General features: G+C 38.5%; 1 protein-coding gene and 1 pseudogene across 3 annotated transcripts in view; both read right to left on the bottom strand.

Annotated features, from left to right (window-relative positions):
• The window catches only part of UIMC1 (ubiquitin interaction motif containing 1), a 139,321-nt gene that overhangs the window by 55,103 nt on the left and 64,185 nt on the right, over positions 1–20,033 (bottom strand). For all 3 annotated transcript variants that reach the window (XM_088838756.1, XM_088838758.1, XM_088838757.1), the window contains exons 4-8: positions 18,381–18,505; positions 17,552–17,657; positions 16,504–17,240; positions 7,356–7,420; positions 3,573–3,649 (exon numbers count right to left, since the gene is read on the bottom strand). In XM_088838756.1, coding sequence (XP_088694882.1) covers positions 3,573–3,649; positions 7,356–7,420; positions 16,504–17,240; positions 17,552–17,657; positions 18,381–18,505 — 1,110 coding nt within the window. The remainder of the gene's footprint in view (positions 1–3,572; positions 3,650–7,355; positions 7,421–16,503; positions 17,241–17,551; positions 17,658–18,380; positions 18,506–20,033) is intronic.
• On the bottom strand, positions 7,432–16,497 carry LOC129559591 (eukaryotic translation initiation factor 4E-binding protein 1 pseudogene; annotated as a pseudogene).

The raw sequence follows: 20,033 nt of genomic DNA, 5'->3' as shown, positions 1-20,033 counted from the left end.
TTTCTAGTGTTAACCATATTTTAATACATCATAATTTTTTTTGAAACTGGTTACACACACAGATTTCACCACCTTGTTGGAAAAAGACTTATAGTGTATACACTTCAAAATCTTCTCTATCAAGCTTTCCTGAGAGATATTTTCAAAAATGACATTTAATCTGTTAGAAAATAAAAGAGTTGCTCACTGCTTGTACTACTCTAACAATAAAAGTCCTTCATTAAGCTTTCTGTAAATGGCTGAAACATTTAACTACATATTCAGTGATAGTGACAAATTAAGAGGACATCAGCTTCATAGAAATAAATAATGTTAGCATCATGCACAATGTGGGCATGATGTTGTAATCCTGCTTCTTCACTAAGATGATGTTATAATTTGAGTATCAGACCCCGGGAACTGTAAGCAATATGAGACAAAACAAAACAGGTAAGATGGATTACTATACTCCATCTGTGTTTCACTCATTTAGGACAAATTTTTATACATAATTTCTAAATTATATATTTTATTTTATTGAAGTATAGTTGATTTACAAGTTGTGTTAATTTCTGTTGTACAGCAAAGTGATTCAGTTATACATATATATACATGTCTTTTTACATTCTTTTCCATTATGGTTTATCACAGGAAATGAAATATAGTTCTATGTGCTATACAGAAGAACCTTATTGTTTATCCATTCTGTATATAACAGTTTGCATTTGTTAACCCAAGCCTCCTATTCATCCCTCCCCCACTCCCTCTCGGCAACCAAAAGTCTGTTTTCTAGGTCTGTGAGTCTGTTTCTATTTCATAAGTAGGTTTATTTGTGTCATATTTTAGATCCACATATAAGTGATACCATACAGTATTTATCTTTCTTTCTAACTCAGACATCACTTAGTATGATAATCTCTACTTTCATCCATGTTGCTGCAATTGGCATTGTGTCATTCTTTTTTGTGGCTGAGCAACATTCCGTTGTGTGTGTGTGCGTGTGTGTGTGTGTATACATATACACCACATCTTTCACTATTCATCTGTTGATAGACATTTAGGGTGCTTCCATGTCTTTGCTATTGTAAACAGTGCTGCTATGAACAGTGCTGCATTTTTTTGAATTATATCAATAGTTTTGTCTGGATATATGCCCAGGAATGGGACTGCTGAATCATATGGTAATTCTTAAGTTTTTTGAGGAAATTCCATACTGTTTTCCATTATGGTTGTACTAACTTACATTCCCACCAACAGTATAGGCTGCTTAGTAACTTTAGTTGTGTCCGACTCTGTGCAACCCCATAGACGGCAGCCCACCAGGCTCCACCGTCCCTGGGATTCTCCAGGCAAGAACACTTTCTTCAAACCCTCTCCGGCATTTTGTTATTTGTAGATTTTTTAATGATGGCCATTCTGACCAGTGTGAAGTCAATGATACCTCACTGCAGTTCTGATTTGCATTTCTCTAATAATTAGCAATTTGACCATGTTTTCATGTGCCTGTTGGCCATCTGTATTTCTTCTTTGGAGAAATGTCTATTTAGGTCTCCTGCCCATTTTTTGATTAGGTTGTTTGGTTTTTGTTGTTGAGGTATATGAACTGTTTGTCTATTTTGGAAATTAAATCCTTGTCAGTTGTATCATTTGCAAATATTTTCTCCCACTCAATTGGTTACCTTTTGCTTTGTTTATGGTTTCCTTTACTATGTAAGAGCTTTTAAGTTTTATTAGGTCCCATTTGTTTATTTTTGTTTTTATTTCTATTGCCTTGGTGGACTGACCTAAGAAAGCATTGATACAATTTATATCAGAGAATACTTTGCCTATGATCTCTTCTAGGAGTTTTATGTTATCTTATGTTTAAGTCTTTAAGCCACTAAATTATAGAGACTCAGGAGTCTAGCTCCATGAAGAAGTAGTTATACTTTCTTAGCAAAAAGAACAATAATGTTGCTGCTACTGCTGCTTCTAAGTCGCTTCAGTCGTGTCCGACTCTGTGCGACCACATAGACGGCAGCCCACCAGGCTCTGCCATCCCTGGGATTCTCCAGGCAAGAACACTGGAGTGGGTTGCCATTTCCTTCTCCAGGAAATGTTAGGGAAACCTTTTACCTAACTCATTTAGAAGTGGCTTATATCAACAAACAGTTGGAGTTAATTAGCAGGTTAATGACAGCAAATCATGATCACAAAAGTCATATAACCACAGTGATGAAGGGCTTGCTTTTTCCTCATTAACTTTCCTCTCATTAGGGATTTCAATATTATTGTATTTGCAGGTTCCTCTTGCAAGATCCCAGGGTGATGTCACATGCCATCACATGCTTCCCTCTGGATGACATAGGTCAACAGGCATAGATGGAGAGGGAATAATGCTATTTTTTCACAAAAATAACATCAATTCCTGAGAGCTTCCACCAAAATTATGGCACTTGGTAGTGCCATTATTAGACAATAATCCACATAAACTTCAAATAATAAAGAAACCACTTTCAACAAAAATGACACAGTTAAACTTTAAAAATAAGTAAAGAAAGACTTTCACAATATGCTGCCAAATGTTTAAATTTTGGCAGAACTTTCCTAGACTAATGTGTAAACTAAGTATGAGTCTCTGTGGGAAAAACTTGAAAGAAACCAAAATAAGAAAACTACAAGTCTCTCTGACCCCAACAGGTTATATGCAACCTCAGGAAAAACTAGATATGACTTAAGGTAACATTTGTCCAATTCTCACTGTCCAAAGAGTTTAAACGTTAAGAGGAAGTTACTCACATGAATGAGACTACTGATAACTTATTTATTAGCCCTCACTTTTAAGAAAAGCCAAATATACCTATATATAAGCTAAAACAGATTCCTTAGAAAGTAGTAATTCACATCACAAAATAATTCTTCATATTATACAATGATTCAACTCAAGAGTTCACTTAGATAATGGATATCTTAGTTCATTTTAAATTATTTTGTATATAAAAACCTTTTCACATACAACTTTCAATTAACATCTTCTCAAACCTTAAACAAAGTACATGTGTATTTTTGTCATTATTATTAACAAAAGCAAAGTACAATACTTAACCAGGTTAAGTATCTATTTGGAGATTAAAAATAAGTCAATGACAGAACTTTGCAAAAATTCAATTTCTGAACTCCCTATGCAATAGACTCCATGAATGGCAATGTAAAACTAACCAGTAAAAGCCTTGGGGAATAAAACTGCTTAATGACAGGCAAATTTGGGGACAACCCCACTTTGAGAACCCATAAACTAAACCATAAAGTCCTCTTGGCTCTGAATGTAGAGTTAAACGCTCCGAAGGCTTTGCTACCATCTCTAACGACACCAGTAAGTAAACAACCAGACAAAAGAGTCATGTTAATTTCAAACTATCTCTAAGAAGAGAAAAGGTGAGATGCAGAGCCAATGTCCATCAAAAAAGTGTATGTGCATATATACGTGTTGTATGAACACATACACACATCAATCACACATAAACCTTCTAAGAGTGGGTTGGAAAAGTCAGAAAAATTAGCAGACACAAAAAGGTAGGGACCAGAAACTAGTAAAAACACAGTGGGGTACTTACCAGGACACACAGTGATTTCCTCTGAAGAACTCTTTGGCATAAAGACTGAGTTTCTCTTACTGGTCAAAGCAGCAACGCTGAAAAAAGAATCAAACCCCAAGTGAATTCCCAGTAAAATAAATCAGAACACAGGACCAAAAGCAATGGTTAGTCTTTCACAAAGCCACAGGTAATCTGATACCTGCTGTCCAATACCACAAAAGCACAACAGGGAAGCAAGGAATCAGCAGTGAAAACTACAAGTCCAAAATAGGTAAAATAAATATGCTTACAACTTTGGTTTCAGTGAAATCACTGAATGAAAAGAATCCCCTTTTAGAGTCTTCACAAAGGAAAGTTGAAGGGTAAGGATTCTCCATGGAACCACAGAAGACCAAAAAAAGTCTACTCCAATATAAGGATGTCAAAAATGTTTTACAGTCTCCATCTCAACCTTCTGAAAGCTAGAGTTTTGTAAACTCATAAGAGAAGATATGAAGATTCTTCTGACACAATAGCTTTTCCCTCACCTTGCAGTTAAATTTTCTATTTATCTCAAGATGTGGCTCTACAAGCAACAAAAATAAGATACAATTCCAAACTGCCTACAGCAAAAAAATCTGTCCAACCAAGTTGAGTACCTCTTTTGAGGAAAACATAATTATGAAAGGCTACCCTCATCCAATCTTTTGGTTTACCCTCACTGCTCACGGAGTGCCGTCTCTTCCTGACATAGGAGCACATGGCTGAGAGATCTGAGAATCTGAGCTAGCCCCCTCATGCTTCACAGAGCTTTACAATTAGTTTAATCAAGTATGTAAGAGAATGCTTAAAAACACAAATCCTCACAACAACCAAGAACCACAGAGAAGAGAGATGAACCACCACTGATTCATGATAAATAAATAAACCCTGATAAGAAACCACAAGTGATTACTCCCTCTAAACAAAACATCTCAGAGCATTTGTTATAGCCAGATATAGTTTATTCTGCATGTAATATTAGAGCTCTATTCAAAGGGTCCATCACAAAACAATTTGCTGACATTTATTAAATGAGCTAATCAATTTGAAGTCAAACCACATTGCCTGCAATTCCAACTCTCTCCTGGTGACAAAGCGTATAATCATTTATTAAAACCTACATCTGCTCTGCAGAAGGCTCACCACAACAAAGCAGAGAGGCCTGCAGGAAGCAGAAGGCCTACTCTGGTTAAAACCACTTCCAAAACTCTCTTAACAGCAGGAGAATCAAACCAAAGTCACATTCTTTAGCTCAGGAAGAAACAGTCAGTACTATCAACCTAACCAAAAGCCTAAGAACATCAATGTAAGTAACAGCAAATGACAATTGGGCCTCAACTTCTGTTTGGGAGATGACAGTCAGTTAACATAAAATTAAGCTCTCGAATAATCCCCAAAGGTCAACTAATGATAAAAGAGAAAAGTAACTGGATGTCTGATCTAATTAATGCAGTTTATAACCAACTACCTTTCAGTTCAGTTCAGTTCAGTTGCTCAGTCGTGTCTGACTCTTTGCGACCACATGAACCACAGCACGCCAGGCCTCCCTGTCCATCACCAACTCCCGGAGTCCCAAATCCATGTCCATTGTGTTGGTGACGCCATCCAGCCATCTCATCCTCTGTTGTCCCCGTCTCCTCCTGCCCTCAATCCTTCCCAGCATCACAGTCTTTTCAAATGAGTCAGCTCCCCGCATCAGGTGGCCAAAGTATTGGTGTTTCAGCTTCCACATCAGTCCCTCCAATGAACACCCAGGATTGATCTCCTTTAGAATGGACTGGTTGGATCTCCCTGAAGTCCAAGGGACTCTCAAGAGTCTTCTCCAACACCACAGTTCAAAAGCATCAATTCTTCAGTGCTCAGCTTTCTTCACAGTCCAACTCTCACATCCATACATGGCCACTGGAAAAACCATAACCTTGACTAGACGGACCTTGGTTGGCAAAGTAATGTCTCTGCTTTTTAATATGCTGTCTAGGTTGGTCATAACTTTCCTTCCAAGGAGCATCTTTTAATTTCATGGCTGCAATCAGCATCTGCAGTGATTTTGGAGCCCAGAAAAATAAAGTAAGCCACTGTTTCCCCATCTATTTGCCATGAAGTGATGGGTCTGGATGCCATGATCTTCGTTTTCTGAATGTTGACCTTTAAGCCAACTTTTTCACTCTCCTCTTTCACTTTCATCAAGAGGCTTTTTAGTTCCTCTTCACTTTCTGCCATAAGGGTGGTGTCATCTGCATATCCGAGGTTATTGATATTTCTCCCGGCAATCTTGATTTCAGTTTATGCTTCTTAAAGCCCAGAGTTTCTCATGATGTACTCTGCATATAAGTTAAATAAGCAGGGTGACAATATACAGCCTTGACGTACTCCTTTTCCTATTTGGAACCAGTCTGTTGTTCCATGTCCAGTTCTAACTGTTGCTTCCTGACCTGCATACAGGTTTCTCAAGAGGCAGGTCAGGTGGTCTGGTATTCCCATTCTTTCAGAATTTTCCACAGATTATTGTGATCCACACAGTCAAAGGCTTTGGCATAGTCAATAAAGCAGAAATAGATGTTTTTCTGGAACTCTCTTGCTCTCTTCATGATCCAGCGAATGTTGGCAATTTGATCTCTGGTTCCTCTGCCTTTTCTAAAACCTGCTTGAACACCTGGAAGTTCACGGTTCACGTATTGCTGAAGCCTGGCTTGGAGAATTTTGAGCATTACTTGCTAGCGTGTGAGATGAGTGCAATTGTGCAGTAGTCTGAGCATTCTTTGGCATTGCCTTTCTTTGGGATTGGAATAAAAACTGACCTTTTCCAGTCCTGTGGCCACTGCTGAGTTTTCCAAATTTGCTGACATATTGAGTACAGCATTTTCACAGCATCATCTTTTAGGATTTGAAATAGCTCAACTGGAATTCCATCACCTCCACTAGCTTTGTCTGTAGTGATACTTCCTAAGACCCACCTGACTTCACATTCCAGGATGTCCAGCTCTAGGTGAGTGTGAGTGATCACACCTTCGTGATAATCTGGGTCGTGAAGATCTTTTTTGTACAGTTCTTTTGTATATTCTTGCCACCTCTTCTTAATATCTTCTGCTTCTGTTAGGTCCATACCATTTCTGTCCTTTATTGAGCCCATCTTTGCATGAAATCAACCTTTACATATTATTAAAGTTGGAAGATTTAAGAAGGTAACCCCATCAATCAATCCATTCATCAAGACTAACTGAGAAGGTAATACAAATACAGCCATTTAAGGAAAGATGAGATAAAATCATATTAAAAGTGACACTGGACATGGAGTGAGGGTGATATAGACTCTGTGTGGCCTGAATAATATAAAGGCTTCAAAGAGGATGTAATTCTTAAGACTTTTTAAAAGATGTATACGGTTTGGATATGTGGATAAAATAAGCATAAGGAACAAAGGGAGAAAGGACAAGGACCGTAAAGAAATCATTCTACAGCCTTGTTATTGGCACAAGAAGCAAGTGTCGTTAAGACAGTAGCAGGATGTGACCGCTTTTCAGGAATAGTGTAGATGGAATTTGTGCCAAGACAGTTGTGTTAGACAAGTAAACCTCTAAGATCTCTTCCACCCTAATTCACTAGGCTTCTCTGAGATGCATATTTGAGAACTGGAAGATAACTATTTCTCTTTGGCTGTGTGTATAAAAGAGCTAAAAGGTCCCTGAGAAAGCTGTTCCTATACAGTCTCACTCATGTGGCTATCTTTTATTCTGGTACTATCAGAGGAGAATTCAGACCCACAATAATATTTAATCTTACCTCTGTGAGGCAGGTACAGAATTTCCTTCTTCAGAAGTTTCTTCAACAAAGAGTCCTTGGGAAGACTGTAAAGAAAGATGTAACATCCTAAATATATAGGCACAGAAGAACTGGTTTTTCTTCCTTTAAAAAAAAATAATAATTGTTCAACATTAACACTCAGCACATAGTAATAAGAATAAAACATTTTACAAAAGTCAGTGATTTTAAGTAAAAAGAACATATTCTGTGGAATCAGAACACTGGAATTTAAATCACAGGTGAATTACCTATTAACTTTTAATCCTGGATAAGTAACATTTCAATCTGTTTCCTCATCTTAAAATAGTATCAAAACCTGCTTCACAGTGTTATTGTGAGAATTAAACAAGATAATATATACAATGCACTGTGTAAAACACAAGGTATATAAATATTAGTGAGTCAAATGAATTATGATTTCAGAAAAGCAATACAAGAAACTATTCTTAAGTAATCTTTTAAAACTTTGAACAGAGTTACAGATTTTGCCATTTGTTATAAACTGGTATATGTAATTTAACCAGAACCATGAGAAAGTTGGTATTTTGTGAATTCTGAAGTACTTTCGACATGTTGTAGGAGTGTTGTGGACTTTCTTGAGTTTTACACATTCATAAGTGAATGGTCTGTATCTCGTGCCTTTGTTGGTTTTCTGTGAGCTGTAGTTTCTGGGAAATGAGCAGCTCTCATTCCTATAACTCTTGTAACCCAGTCATTCGTGTGCCTCCTTCATGAGGATTCAGTGCAGCTGTGGTGCTGTTATCCCTCTGATAGGAACTCTAACTCAGTGTAAAGCCCCAAAGATCTGTTACTTATTTTTATTTTATATTGTACTATATTTTATTTACAGTGTTGTGTTTGTTTCAGGTGTACAGCAAAGTGATACAGTCATATATATATATATATATATATATATATATATATATGAATTAACAAAAGCAGTTCCCGTCTTTTGATGGGGAGCTCGTGGTTTATAATATAAATGGCATTATTTTGAGAGAGGGATAACTTAGGTATGGCATTGGGTTTTTTTTCTTTTTGCAGCTTGAGGCAGTTGTAAAATAACTTAATGTAGCTTTTTGCAACTGTGTATTCTATAGTATTTTTTTCATTTGGTGAAATTTTAACTGTTAATGTTTTTGGCACTGTGCTTTGTACCATTTATTAAATAAAAAAGAAAAAGAAAAGCAATTATGAAGTTTTTGTTGTGGAAGGAAGAAATACAGAGAAAAGTTCAGCTCTCAGTGGAAAGAAGTATCTCTTGGTAGAACCAAGACATAACATAGGCTACCCAAAAGAAAAGGTTATAAAGATTCCTTTCTCTATGAATCTGCCACTATGGCTAATGTTTAGCTACAAAAGATATCTTTTAAGAAACACAACAAATAGGGACCAGACAAGGAAAAAATTATTTTCTTTGACTATAATAGAGTTGGTGCAAATGTTAACTCATTAAGTGTAGCTGCATGGAAAAGTGTGGGAAAAGCAGCTACTGCTGACTTAGGGGTACTTCTGAGTAAGTACCTGGGCTGTGAAACTTCTTCCAACAGATATAAAGCTGAAGTTTCCAGGGTCTCCTAACTGAATATAAATAACCTAAACAAGTTAGGCACCTCTCTATCTCTCAAGTAAATGATGAAATATACTAAGAAACAAGAACAGCCTAGATGAGTCCTCAAAGAGAAGATAAAGCTGTACAATGATTGGGAATGTAGTCATCATGAAAGAGGGTTCAACAAAACTGTCAAAAGGACTAAAATACAACAGTAATAAGTACTTTATCTATTTGTTTGAACTCAGTGGTAACAAAACACTGTTTTGTTCCTGTTATCTAAAAAAAACACCAAAAGGTAAATACTGACACCTGGCGTCCATTTAATAGAATTTTACTTTGTTAGAATGACTAGCCAATCAAGACTTAGGCTTCAGAAACAAATAAGGCACTAACCAACAAGTTATGAGATACTGCCACCTCTATGTTAGGCTAAAGCACATCTCAACCTTTTCCAGTGTAATTTTTTTTTAATTATTGTTACACCTATTATGTGTCAGGCCTACGCTAATCACTTTACATGTGTTATCTCCTTTAATCCTCACAAGAACCTTCTGAAGCAGAAGCTATTGAATTATTTTATCATCTACCCAAAATCATGGAGTTGTTCAAAGTGGAGATGGGACCTTTCTGACTCCAAATGATCTTCCTAACCATGTCAATACAGCATCCCAAAACTGTCTTATTTCAAGAAATCATTTTTAATTTCTAAACTTACACCTCAAAGGCAGTGATCTAAACACAGGCAAAGTAAGGTTCTTCCAGAATATGAAAATAAGATAGCAAAACAAAATCTGATTAGACTATTCACAGCTAATCAAAATGAACAGAGAAGCATGACAGGAATGCTACTTTCACTAAGGAAGCTATGGCCTAATCAAGACATTGTACTCCCATGAACAAATATGCTAATGGAAATGGATAGTTTGCAACAAATAAAAAAGAAAAATCCAAAGACCCAGAATCAAGCAGTGGCTTCAAAACCATGATCTGCAAGTGAAAGCAAACAGACATACACATCATCCGATCACCACAGAAATGTCCTCTGCTGTCAGGCACTAGTAGCTTATTAGGTCTTTCCACATCCAAGTTGAACCACACCTTAAAATTTCCATTTTCTGATTATTATTTCAGCCTTCCAGATCCTTCATCCTTGAAAAAGGTGTGATGGTGTATTTGTATTCTGGTCAATGAAAATGTCTCTCTTCCACAATAAAGTAACAGAGATTTGGTATACATACCAGCTTGATATTTGGTTAGTCAAAGTCAGTTCTCACATTCTCATACAAACTGGGAAAGAAATCCCAGTACCTGGACTAAAAATTAAAGATCAGACCCTGAAAAGTAGTGACCACATCAATATACTACCCTTCTTCTCCCTGCTGTAAAGCCATTTAGATGACCTCTCCATCTTCATCAAAATCTTCTTTATAATTGCAGTGATGCCAGAAACCAGTTATCATCTGATTCAAACTGCTTAGTCTATACAAAGTTTTTGCAACCTTTGTTTAGACTAAGTAATTTGCCCCAAGGTGAATGTTTCTCTGAGTCCTTATTTCTGAGACTCCTGCTATCTCTATTAACCAAGGAGTCTCAAATATGGGCAGTTCCAGCAAAGTCATGCTGTTGCTCAGTCACTAAGTCGTGTCCAACTCTTTGAAGCCCCATGGACTGCAGCACACTAAGCTTCCCTGTCCTTCACTATCTCCCAGAGTTTGCTCAAATTCATGTCCATTGAGTCAGTGATACAAAGCCATAGAAAATGTTTAACAAGCACATAAACTATTTCCACCCAGTTCCTGAAAGCAAAAGACCAAGATGTGAAATTACAATTCCAAGATTTTCATTGTTTGCCGACAGAATTAGGATATTAATTTCTCTTTGTTTTTTAAAGATACTATTCTACATTGGCAAGACTACAGTGAACTAGGCATTTTCATACACTGCTGGAAGGACACAGTACAAATTTGAACAACCTTTCTTAAAAGCAATTTAGCAGTAAACAGTAGGTCTTCTTTTCTACATTCATAACTCTTTAACCCAGTATCTTTCTGGTTCCCCATCCCTAAAGACACAAATTAGTGTAATTAAATAAATAAAAGTTTTACTTAGATGTTTATCACAACTGAAATATCCATCAATAGGAAAATAATTTAAATATTATGGTAAACTCATAAACAGCCATTAAAAATGAGATCTATAAGATTTTAACATCAGAAAATGTTTGTATGTTAAAATATAAAAATATAGCAATATGATCTAAACTATAGAAAAAAATAGGTATAGAAAAAAGATGAAGGAATACATCACTGGATGGTAAGACTGTGGATACTTTCAACTTTGTTCTTTACACTTTTTGGCATTTTTCAAGTTCTAAGTGATTTCTAAAATTAATGTTAATGACTAAACTGAGTATTTACTAGGTTGTCTACCTGATCTCCTTTTACTGAGGACTGTTCCTCACCCACCTTGAACGGTAGCATAGCAGTGGGCTCATAGCCATTTGTACAATTTGGATCATAGCCCCTTTGGGCCACAGACAACTGGGCTAGGGAGGATTACTAACTCCATATGGGCTGTAAGTCATTTCCTAGAAGTTTGAAGTTGAAATTTGGAGAGAATAAATCTCCTGTAACCTGTATTTACCTTTGGGAACTGTAGGATCAATGTCTTCCACCTACCATGTATTGCAGAGAAGCAAAGGAAGCCAGTTTGCAGGGAGAAAAATGAAGCAGATATAATTGTGAGCCAAGGATGAATTTTCTAAACCTAGTACCTTATCTAGGCTTGGTTTACCATTCTGTTTGAGAATTTATGAGAATCTGTCATTTTTATGATCAAGTCCTCTTTTTAATTAAGCTAGCTTGATTTGGTTTCTTGTAGCCAGATAGTACCAGATAATAATACTATGTGTAGTATTTGGTGGCCTGTTCATGAAGTTAGAGAACTTCAACTAAAAAGCCAGCTTCTAGGTTCTAATCACTTCCAGTTCAGTTCAGTTCAGTTCAGTCGCTCAGTCGTGTCCGACTCTTTGCTACCCCATGAATCACAGCACGCCAGGCCTCCCTGTCCATCACCAACTCCCGGAGTTCACTCAAACTCATGTCCATTGAGTCGGTGATGCCATCCAGCCATCTCATTCTCTGTCTTTCCCTTCTCCTCCCGCCCCCAATCCTTCCCAGCATGAGAGTCTTTTACAGTGAGTCAACTCGTCACATGAGGTGGCCAAAGTATTGGAGTTTCAGCTTTAGTATCAGTCCTTCCAATGAACACCCAGGACTGATCTCCTTTAGAATGGACTGGTTGGATCTCCTTGCAGTCCAAGGGACTCTCAAGAGTCTTCTCCAGCACCACAGTTCAAAAGCATCAATTCTTCAGCGATCAGTTTTCTTCACAGTCCAATTCTCACATCCGTACATGACCACGGGAAAAACCATAGCCTTGACTAGACGGACCTTGGTTGGCAAAGTAATGTCTCTGCTTTTTAATATGCTATCTAGGTTGGTCATAACTTTCCTTCCAAGGAGTAAGCGTCTTTTTTTTTTTTCAGACAGGGGCCAACTCTTGGCCCTAGGGCGAAGGTGGCCTTTATTTCCTTTCTCGGGAAGGGAGGGGGTGGGGAGCTTTCCCCACACACCAATCTAAGGAGGCAGGGGGTGGGTGCTCCCCCAGAGGAGGGGGCCAGGAGAGCCGGAGGACCGTTCAGAAGGCCTCCTGCACCTCCACTTGCCGGCCCTGGGCTTCGGGATGCACCCGAGGTCACTGCCTTCCGGGCGCTAGTTCCTGCAGGGTTGGAGGCACACGGAGGTACGTGCTGGTGTCCACGAAGAAGAAGGGGGAGCAGGGGCCCTGAGTGAGGGAGCAAGGGGCTGGGGTGGCTGGCCCCACGCCCACCACCTGCCCAGGATGGTCGCTTGCGTAAGGCCTGGTTAGTGTGACTTCTCCCAAGAGGGGCTCTCAAACTGTGACTCTTCACCGCCTTCCGGCTTGTCCTCGGGGCTGCTTCGCAGGTGATTCTGGCTGGCTTCCGTGGGGGGGTTCATCGCCTGTAGGGCTAGTGACCCTGGGAATGGTGGGCAGGTCCCGCGGGGGCGTCTTGGTCACAGGTGAGTTCCGACACTCCATCAGGAACTTCCGGTCATAGATGATCCTGGTACCTCCGGGGGTGGTGCTGAAGAGCGTGCCACCAGGGGTGGTACTGTAGTCCCCGGGGGGCAGCTGCACGCCGTCGGCGAGGACCACCCTCCGAGTGGTGGGGATGGCCCGGCTAGGGGTCTGGCTGCAGCTGCTGCCTCCGGACATGGTCTCCCCGCACCAGGAGTAAGCGGCTTTTAATTTCATGGCTGCAATCAGCATCCGCAGTGATTTTGGAGCCCAAAAAAATTAAGTCTGACACTGTTTCCACCGTTTTCCCATCTATTTCCCATGAAGTGGTGGGACCAGATGCCATGATCTTTGTTTTCTGAATGTTGAGCTTCAAGCCAACCTTTTCACTCTCCTCTTTCACTTTCATCAAGAGGCTTTTGAGTTCCTCTTCACTTTCTGCCATAAGGGTGGTGTCATCTGCAATCTGCATATCTGAGGTTATTGATATTTCTCCCAGCAATCTTGATTCCAGCTTGGGCTTCATCCAGCCCAGCGTTCCTCATGATGTACTCTGCATATAAGTTAAATAAGCAGGGTGACAATATACAACCTTGACGTACTCCTTTTCCTATTTGGAACCAGTCGGTTGTTCCATGTCCCGTTCTGACTGTTGCTTCCTGACCTGCATACAGGTTTCTCAAGAGGCAGGTCAGGTGGTCTGGTATTCCCATCTCTTTCAGAATGTTCCACAGTTTATTGTGATCCACACAGTCAAAGGCTTTGGCATAGTCAATGAAGCAAAATAGATGTTTTTCTGGAACTCTCTTGCTTTCTCCATGATCCAGCAGATGTTGGCAATTTGATCTCTTGTGCCTCTGCCTTTTCTAAAACCTGCTTGAAGATCTGGGAGTTCACAGTTCACATATTGCTGAAGCCTGGCTTGGAGAATTTTGAGCACGACTCACTTCCAGCCTATTCTAAAGGCACTGGTTTAAAACCTCAGAACCTGACACAAGTCTATGTTCTAAAACTCCAGCCCCTAGGATCTTTCAAACTAACAGTTAACTTGAATAACAGTAAATCATTAAATATTCACTCTGTGGACTTAATTTATTCTTTTAAGAAGAAGCATCTCTGAATCACAATGAATAAACAAAATGTTATCATAAGCATAACTTTCCTTTGGAAGAGAGGGAAATCACTGGAAGAACTGTTAAGAAAAATGCTTTATCTTTCCACACAGCTATCTTTCTAGAATATGGATGAAGAAGGCTGCTAGGGAAGAAAAATTCCCATATATATTTTCAATCAATAACCTCTGGTCCCTTAGAGAAAACTACCATTTATTGAGTGGCTATTATCTCCTAAGTATTATACTAGACATTTTACATAATTCACTTTATTCATTAAAACCACTGAAAGATATGAATAACTACTTTCATTTTACAGATATTTTAAAACTGAGATTCAGAAGTTAAATTGCCTTTTGAAAGGCAGTTACTAAAACACTATAATAAAAATTCAAACTCCAAATCCATGCTCTCTACACAATGCAATGAAATTTCTCATAGCTACCATTTCTTGAACCCTTAAAAGAGACCAAAAAAAAAGCATAACTGTAAAACAAAACCAAAAACTCAGAGTCCAATAACAGAAACAGCAACACAAAGCAGTACAGTAATAACATATTCTAAATCCTTGAAAAGTATAGTTTATAAAGATTTTGTAATTATATGATTGTTAATACTCAGAGAAAAAACAGAATATAAGTTTAACCTACCATACATACAAATATATATCTATACAATGTAATCTAGGTATCTCAGAAAAAGACTTAAAAGGCAAATGTGCCCAAATAGGGAATCGTTTTCAGTAAATTATTGAAAATCTCAAGCAAAAATCAGAAATGCATGATTATTTGAGGTAAAAAAGTCAACTGGAATACTACCTGCACTTCCTATCACAGAGGACCACTTCCCCTAATACATAAAGGATGCCTATAAACCAGTAAGAAAAAGACTGATATAAAAGAAAAATGCCCATAAGATGCAAACAGACAAAAAAGGAAATACAAATGGGTCTCAAGCACACATAAGAAAAGTGAAAATTAAGACTGCACTGTGATACTACTGTGCTTCATCCTCAGACTGGCAAAGATCAAGAAGTCCTGACAATATGGTACTGGTATGGGTATGGGGAAAGCTGCTACCAATACAATCTCTACAGAAGGCAATTTAGGAACAGCTATCAAAATTGTAAATACATATATACTTTGATCTACCAATTACATCAACAAGTTACCCTACAAAATCTCCCATGTAGATGAAACATCTTATGCACAAAAGTAATAATCCTCTTCCAATTTAAAAAAAAATTTAATAATCACTACAGTAGTGTTTGTTATAGTAATATTTTGGAAATAACCTAAATGTCCACCAATAGGAACACTAGATACAATAAACTCATTCATACATAGTATATTACACATCCTCCCTTCAAAAGAAAAAGAAGAAATTCTTTATGTACTGTTATGGAATGATCCCATAGAGATAGTAAATGAAAAAAGCAAGGTACAGAATAATGAAGAGTATGCGATCAGCTGTGTAAAAGGTGAGGAATATCTATACACATTGTTTGCACCACATGAAATCCTCAGAAGGATGCACTGCTGCTGCTGCTGCTGCTAAGTCGCTTCAGTCGTGTCCGACTCTGTGCGACCCCATAGACGGCAGCCCACCAGGCTCCCCCGCCCCTGGGATTCTCCAGGCAAGAACACAGGAGTGGGTTGCCATTTCCTTCTCCAATGCATGAAAGTGAAAAGTGAAAGTGAAGTCGCTCAGTCGTGTCCGACTCTTAGTGACCCCATGGACTGCAGCCCACCAGGCTCCTCCGTCCATGGGATTTTCCAGGCAAGAGTACTGGAGTGGGGTGCCATTGCCTTCTCCGGAGGATGCACTAGAAAACGGTAATAAATGTTGACTCCAGGAAGGGGAACTGGTTGGCTGGGGATGGGGATAGAAGACAAACTTTATTTATATCTTTTTAAATTTTGAGTCAGTTGAATATTACTACCTATTCAAAAACTTAACTTTTTAGAAATACATATTTTAAAACAAAAAATAAACTGATACATACATCTGATACAATAACGTTTTCAAGAATGCATAAGGAATAGGAAAAGATCTAAGATATGCCATTAAGTAGGAGAAAGGAACAAAGTTTATACAGAGAAGTCTTCATTTTGTTGAAAATTTAAAAGACAAAATAACTTTATCTGCAAGAAAATAATAACAACTGCCTGTTGGTGCTGGTATCGTGGTCAAGTTTTTCTTCTTTACACTCTTCTGTACTGTCCTAACTTTTCATATTTCGCGTATATGTGTCACTTCAAAAGTCAAGAGGAGAGGGCAACACAAAAAACACAGCTAAGATAATCCTTGTTTAATCTGTGAATAAATAATCCTTAATCACAGCATCACTGACCCTTACCTGACCGTGACTGGTTGTTGGTTCTTCCTCCAACAAAAGTTTCTCTTTCAAGCTTTTAATTGGACTTTCTTGGAAATCCTTGGTTTTTGAGTGCCAGACAGATGCCCTAGACTCCTGCCTCTCCTCTTTGTCTTCATCTCCCACATCTTCTGAGATGCCTTCATTTTTTTCACTAGCCTGATCTCCTTGGCCACATTCATTCTGGATCAGAGAAGGAGGTCTAGGTAACACTGGTTCCCCAAAACCTTTTTTTTTTAAGAGCTGCCTCTGAGTCATTTTCAGGCTCTTTTGATAAACCTCCAACTGGCAGAGAATGACCTTGGTATATTGGTTAGGGTCTACTCCATCAGGGCAGAATGGAATACCCCAGAAGTAGTGTACAGTGCCACCAGCGTCCTGGAGACCTTTGGCATCTGCTGGGGTAGGTAGACAGTGCCTAGATGTGTCCCCCCTACCCTGGGCAGCTTTGTGGAAAGCACAACCCCTCCCAGTACTTTCCTGTGGCTTCCCACACTCTGTGTGCTCAGCCAAGTGGCCAGTACATCTGTCAAAACATTTAACGTTCTCATTTTCAAACACTGGCTGGCTTGATTGGTCCCAGCTTCCTGAGCTGCCAGAGACCGGCTCCTCTTCAGTGTTTTCAGTGTGGTCCCAAGGCTCCTCTCTTTCCTCAGACTCGTTTCCCTGACTGATATGTGAGCCTTTAAACAGTGATGGAGGTACCAGCTGCCATATGCCTGTAGGTATTTGAGAAAAAGTAGGGCTAAGGACAAACCATTTTTTATTAAGAGGGTTTGGTAAGTTATCACTTATCAAGAATTACATAATGTGGGTAAAAAAGGCTCTTCTTTGAGTTTAACCAAAAGTTGGCTTCTCCTGGGAGATAAAAGTATGCTGGATATTAGTGAGATCTCAACTACTATCTGATTTAACCTCTTTAATACCACCAAAGGGATTCTGGACATTTCTGTATATCTACTCTCAGCATGATATCCCTCTGATATGGTTATGCTTGATGAGAAGAAGGAGCCAGAACAGGGAGACATGCCTTCAGTGGTCCCAGAGTCTGTGGTTTTCTGTTGGTGGGACTGTGAAGATAGTCCAGTGGCCAGAGGTCGAGATCTGGTAGCAGAAGCATCAGAAGGCCGGCAACTCTGAAACAAGTGATCCCACACCAGACCAGGTTTATTATTAAGATAGCTATACATGAAGGCTCATAGGAAGTACAAAAAGAGGAGTCCACTGTCCCTAAGAGATTCTCCTCTCCAAAACGTATATGCTCAATTCAAATAAATTCCACAATGTGTACTGCATGCCTACTATGTACAAAGCACTGTATTAGATCACTATACTAGACCTTTTTCTAATATAGAAAAGTGAATGGCATAAAGGATGGCTCAGGATCTGCCACTAGCAAATATCTTTCACATTTAAAATAACTTCAATTATACATATTCAAATCACAATTTAATATTATTTGAAAAATTTTAATACTGCTCATTCTGTCTCTTCATAACCCACCTCTAGTTCTCATTCCCTTTGTTCTCCCCACAATACAGGGGAAGTAAGCACCTTATCTTGCTCTCTTTTGGTTTCTTGTTACTCAGTAACTCTTTTCAGAAGCTGCCAAATACTATGGTTCTCTTAAGACATGAACTGAAAATTTGTGAGGTAGAAAACTCTTCCATATAGAATTAACAAGACACTAAATTGAGTTCACAATTAGACACAGATTTTAAAAATGATAATGGGAAATATCTGTTAATTGAAAACCCTATGAACTACTTACTACAGCTAGTTCCTAATTAGCCATGACACTGCAGAAATAAAATATTGCTGATCAATCCTCACAAACTTTTTCAACATAGCATATTTACATTCAGGCTCTCCGCAATGGCTTTCCTCAAGAGCTCCTCTTCTTCCGCCTCCTGGCTGTTCACCTCCCTAGCTTCCTGTTCACTCATTTTGAGAGCCAGAGCAAACTGTTCTTCTTCTGTCATTTCTGTAAGAATACAGGGAAAAGAAGATAGTGACACCAGAAACATTAAATAAGTGTGTACACAAGAAACAGAATTATTAAACTTTTCAAGCGAAGACACTAAAGACCACTTAGTACAATTTTGTGAATAAGGAAAGTTCCAAAAGGTAAGGTACCGGTAAAGATCAGTAGCAGCAGCTATAAGAGTCCAGGATTAACGAAAATTTGCGCTCCTATGAAGGCAGAGTTTCTGCCTACTTTTCTTCACTGTTGTATCTTCAGCACAGGAGAAGAATACCTGGGTCCTGACAGCTAATATCTGGTGAATGAATAAGAGGAACTAACTCCCAATCCAGGGTTTTTCAATACTTATCACTTCATATTGATACATATTTGCTTTATGCTCAACATCAAGCCAGAGTAATTTTACTTTTCAGAATCTTCTGATTTATCCAGTAGAAAAGAACATCTCTGAAGACGAGGGTGTCATCCGCAAACACCATTTCCCATTAAAAGCAACTGGGGTACCCTGGAGAGCACTAACTGACTGCAAGTCTGGAGAATGAAACTTATTAATAGAAGACAAATTAGAATATCTGTCATATCTATGAGCAAAGAATAGAATCTACCATATACTACTAGGGTCATATCAAAAGAACCTAAGACCCAACTTAAAAAAGTTCTCAATGGCCAAAAATGAGACCACTGGATAACAAGGATAATGAATACAATGAATTAAAACATACTAAATAAGTTTAACTGGAGAAGGTAATGGCAGCCCACTCCAGTATTCTTCCCTGGAGAATTCCATGGACAGAGGAGTCTGGCAGGCTACAGTCTATGGGGTCACAAAGAGTTGGACACAATTGAGTGACTAACACACAAATAAGTTTAAATCTATAAGTTCATAATAGTACTTAAAAAAAAACTAATTGGTCACTGTTGAAGAATGTTAACAATATATTATTCAATCAAAAATGAATCAATTATTTTGAAAACTGGAAGAAAAAAAAAGGATAGAGAATCAAGCTTTTGTACCATTCTTCCAATATAAGCTATATTACTAGATAACCAAATAGATGAAAAGAAGCTTCTCTTTAAAGAGTTATAAGATGGTGTAGAGAAAAGGGAACCCTCTTGCACTGTTGGTGGTAATGTAAATTGATACAGCCACTATAGAGAACAGTATGGAGATTCCCTAACAAACTACGAATAAAACTACCATACAACCCAGCAATCCCACAACTGGGCATATACCCTGAGAAAAGTCATTCTAAAATGCACATGCACCCCAATGTTCATTGCAGCACTATTTACAATAGCCAGGACATGAAAGCAACCTAGATGTCCATAGACAGATGAATGGATAAAGTTATGGTATACATGTGTGTGTCGTGTGTGTGTGTGTGTGTGTGTGTGTGTGTATATATATATATATATATATATATATATATATATATATATATATATATATATATATAAAACAGGCTTCTCTTGTGGCTCAGCTGGTAAAGAATCTGTCTGCAATGTGGGAGACACGGGTTTGATCCCT

Source organism: Moschus berezovskii, chromosome 8, assembly GCF_049115385.1.
Source record: "Moschus berezovskii isolate FMDL1 chromosome 8, NW_MosBer_1.0, whole genome shotgun sequence".
NCBI classification, from domain to species: Eukaryota; Metazoa; Chordata; class Mammalia; order Artiodactyla; family Moschidae; genus Moschus; species Moschus berezovskii.
Note: the sequence above shows the minus strand (reverse complement) of the source record. Positions and strands in the feature narration are given on the sequence as shown.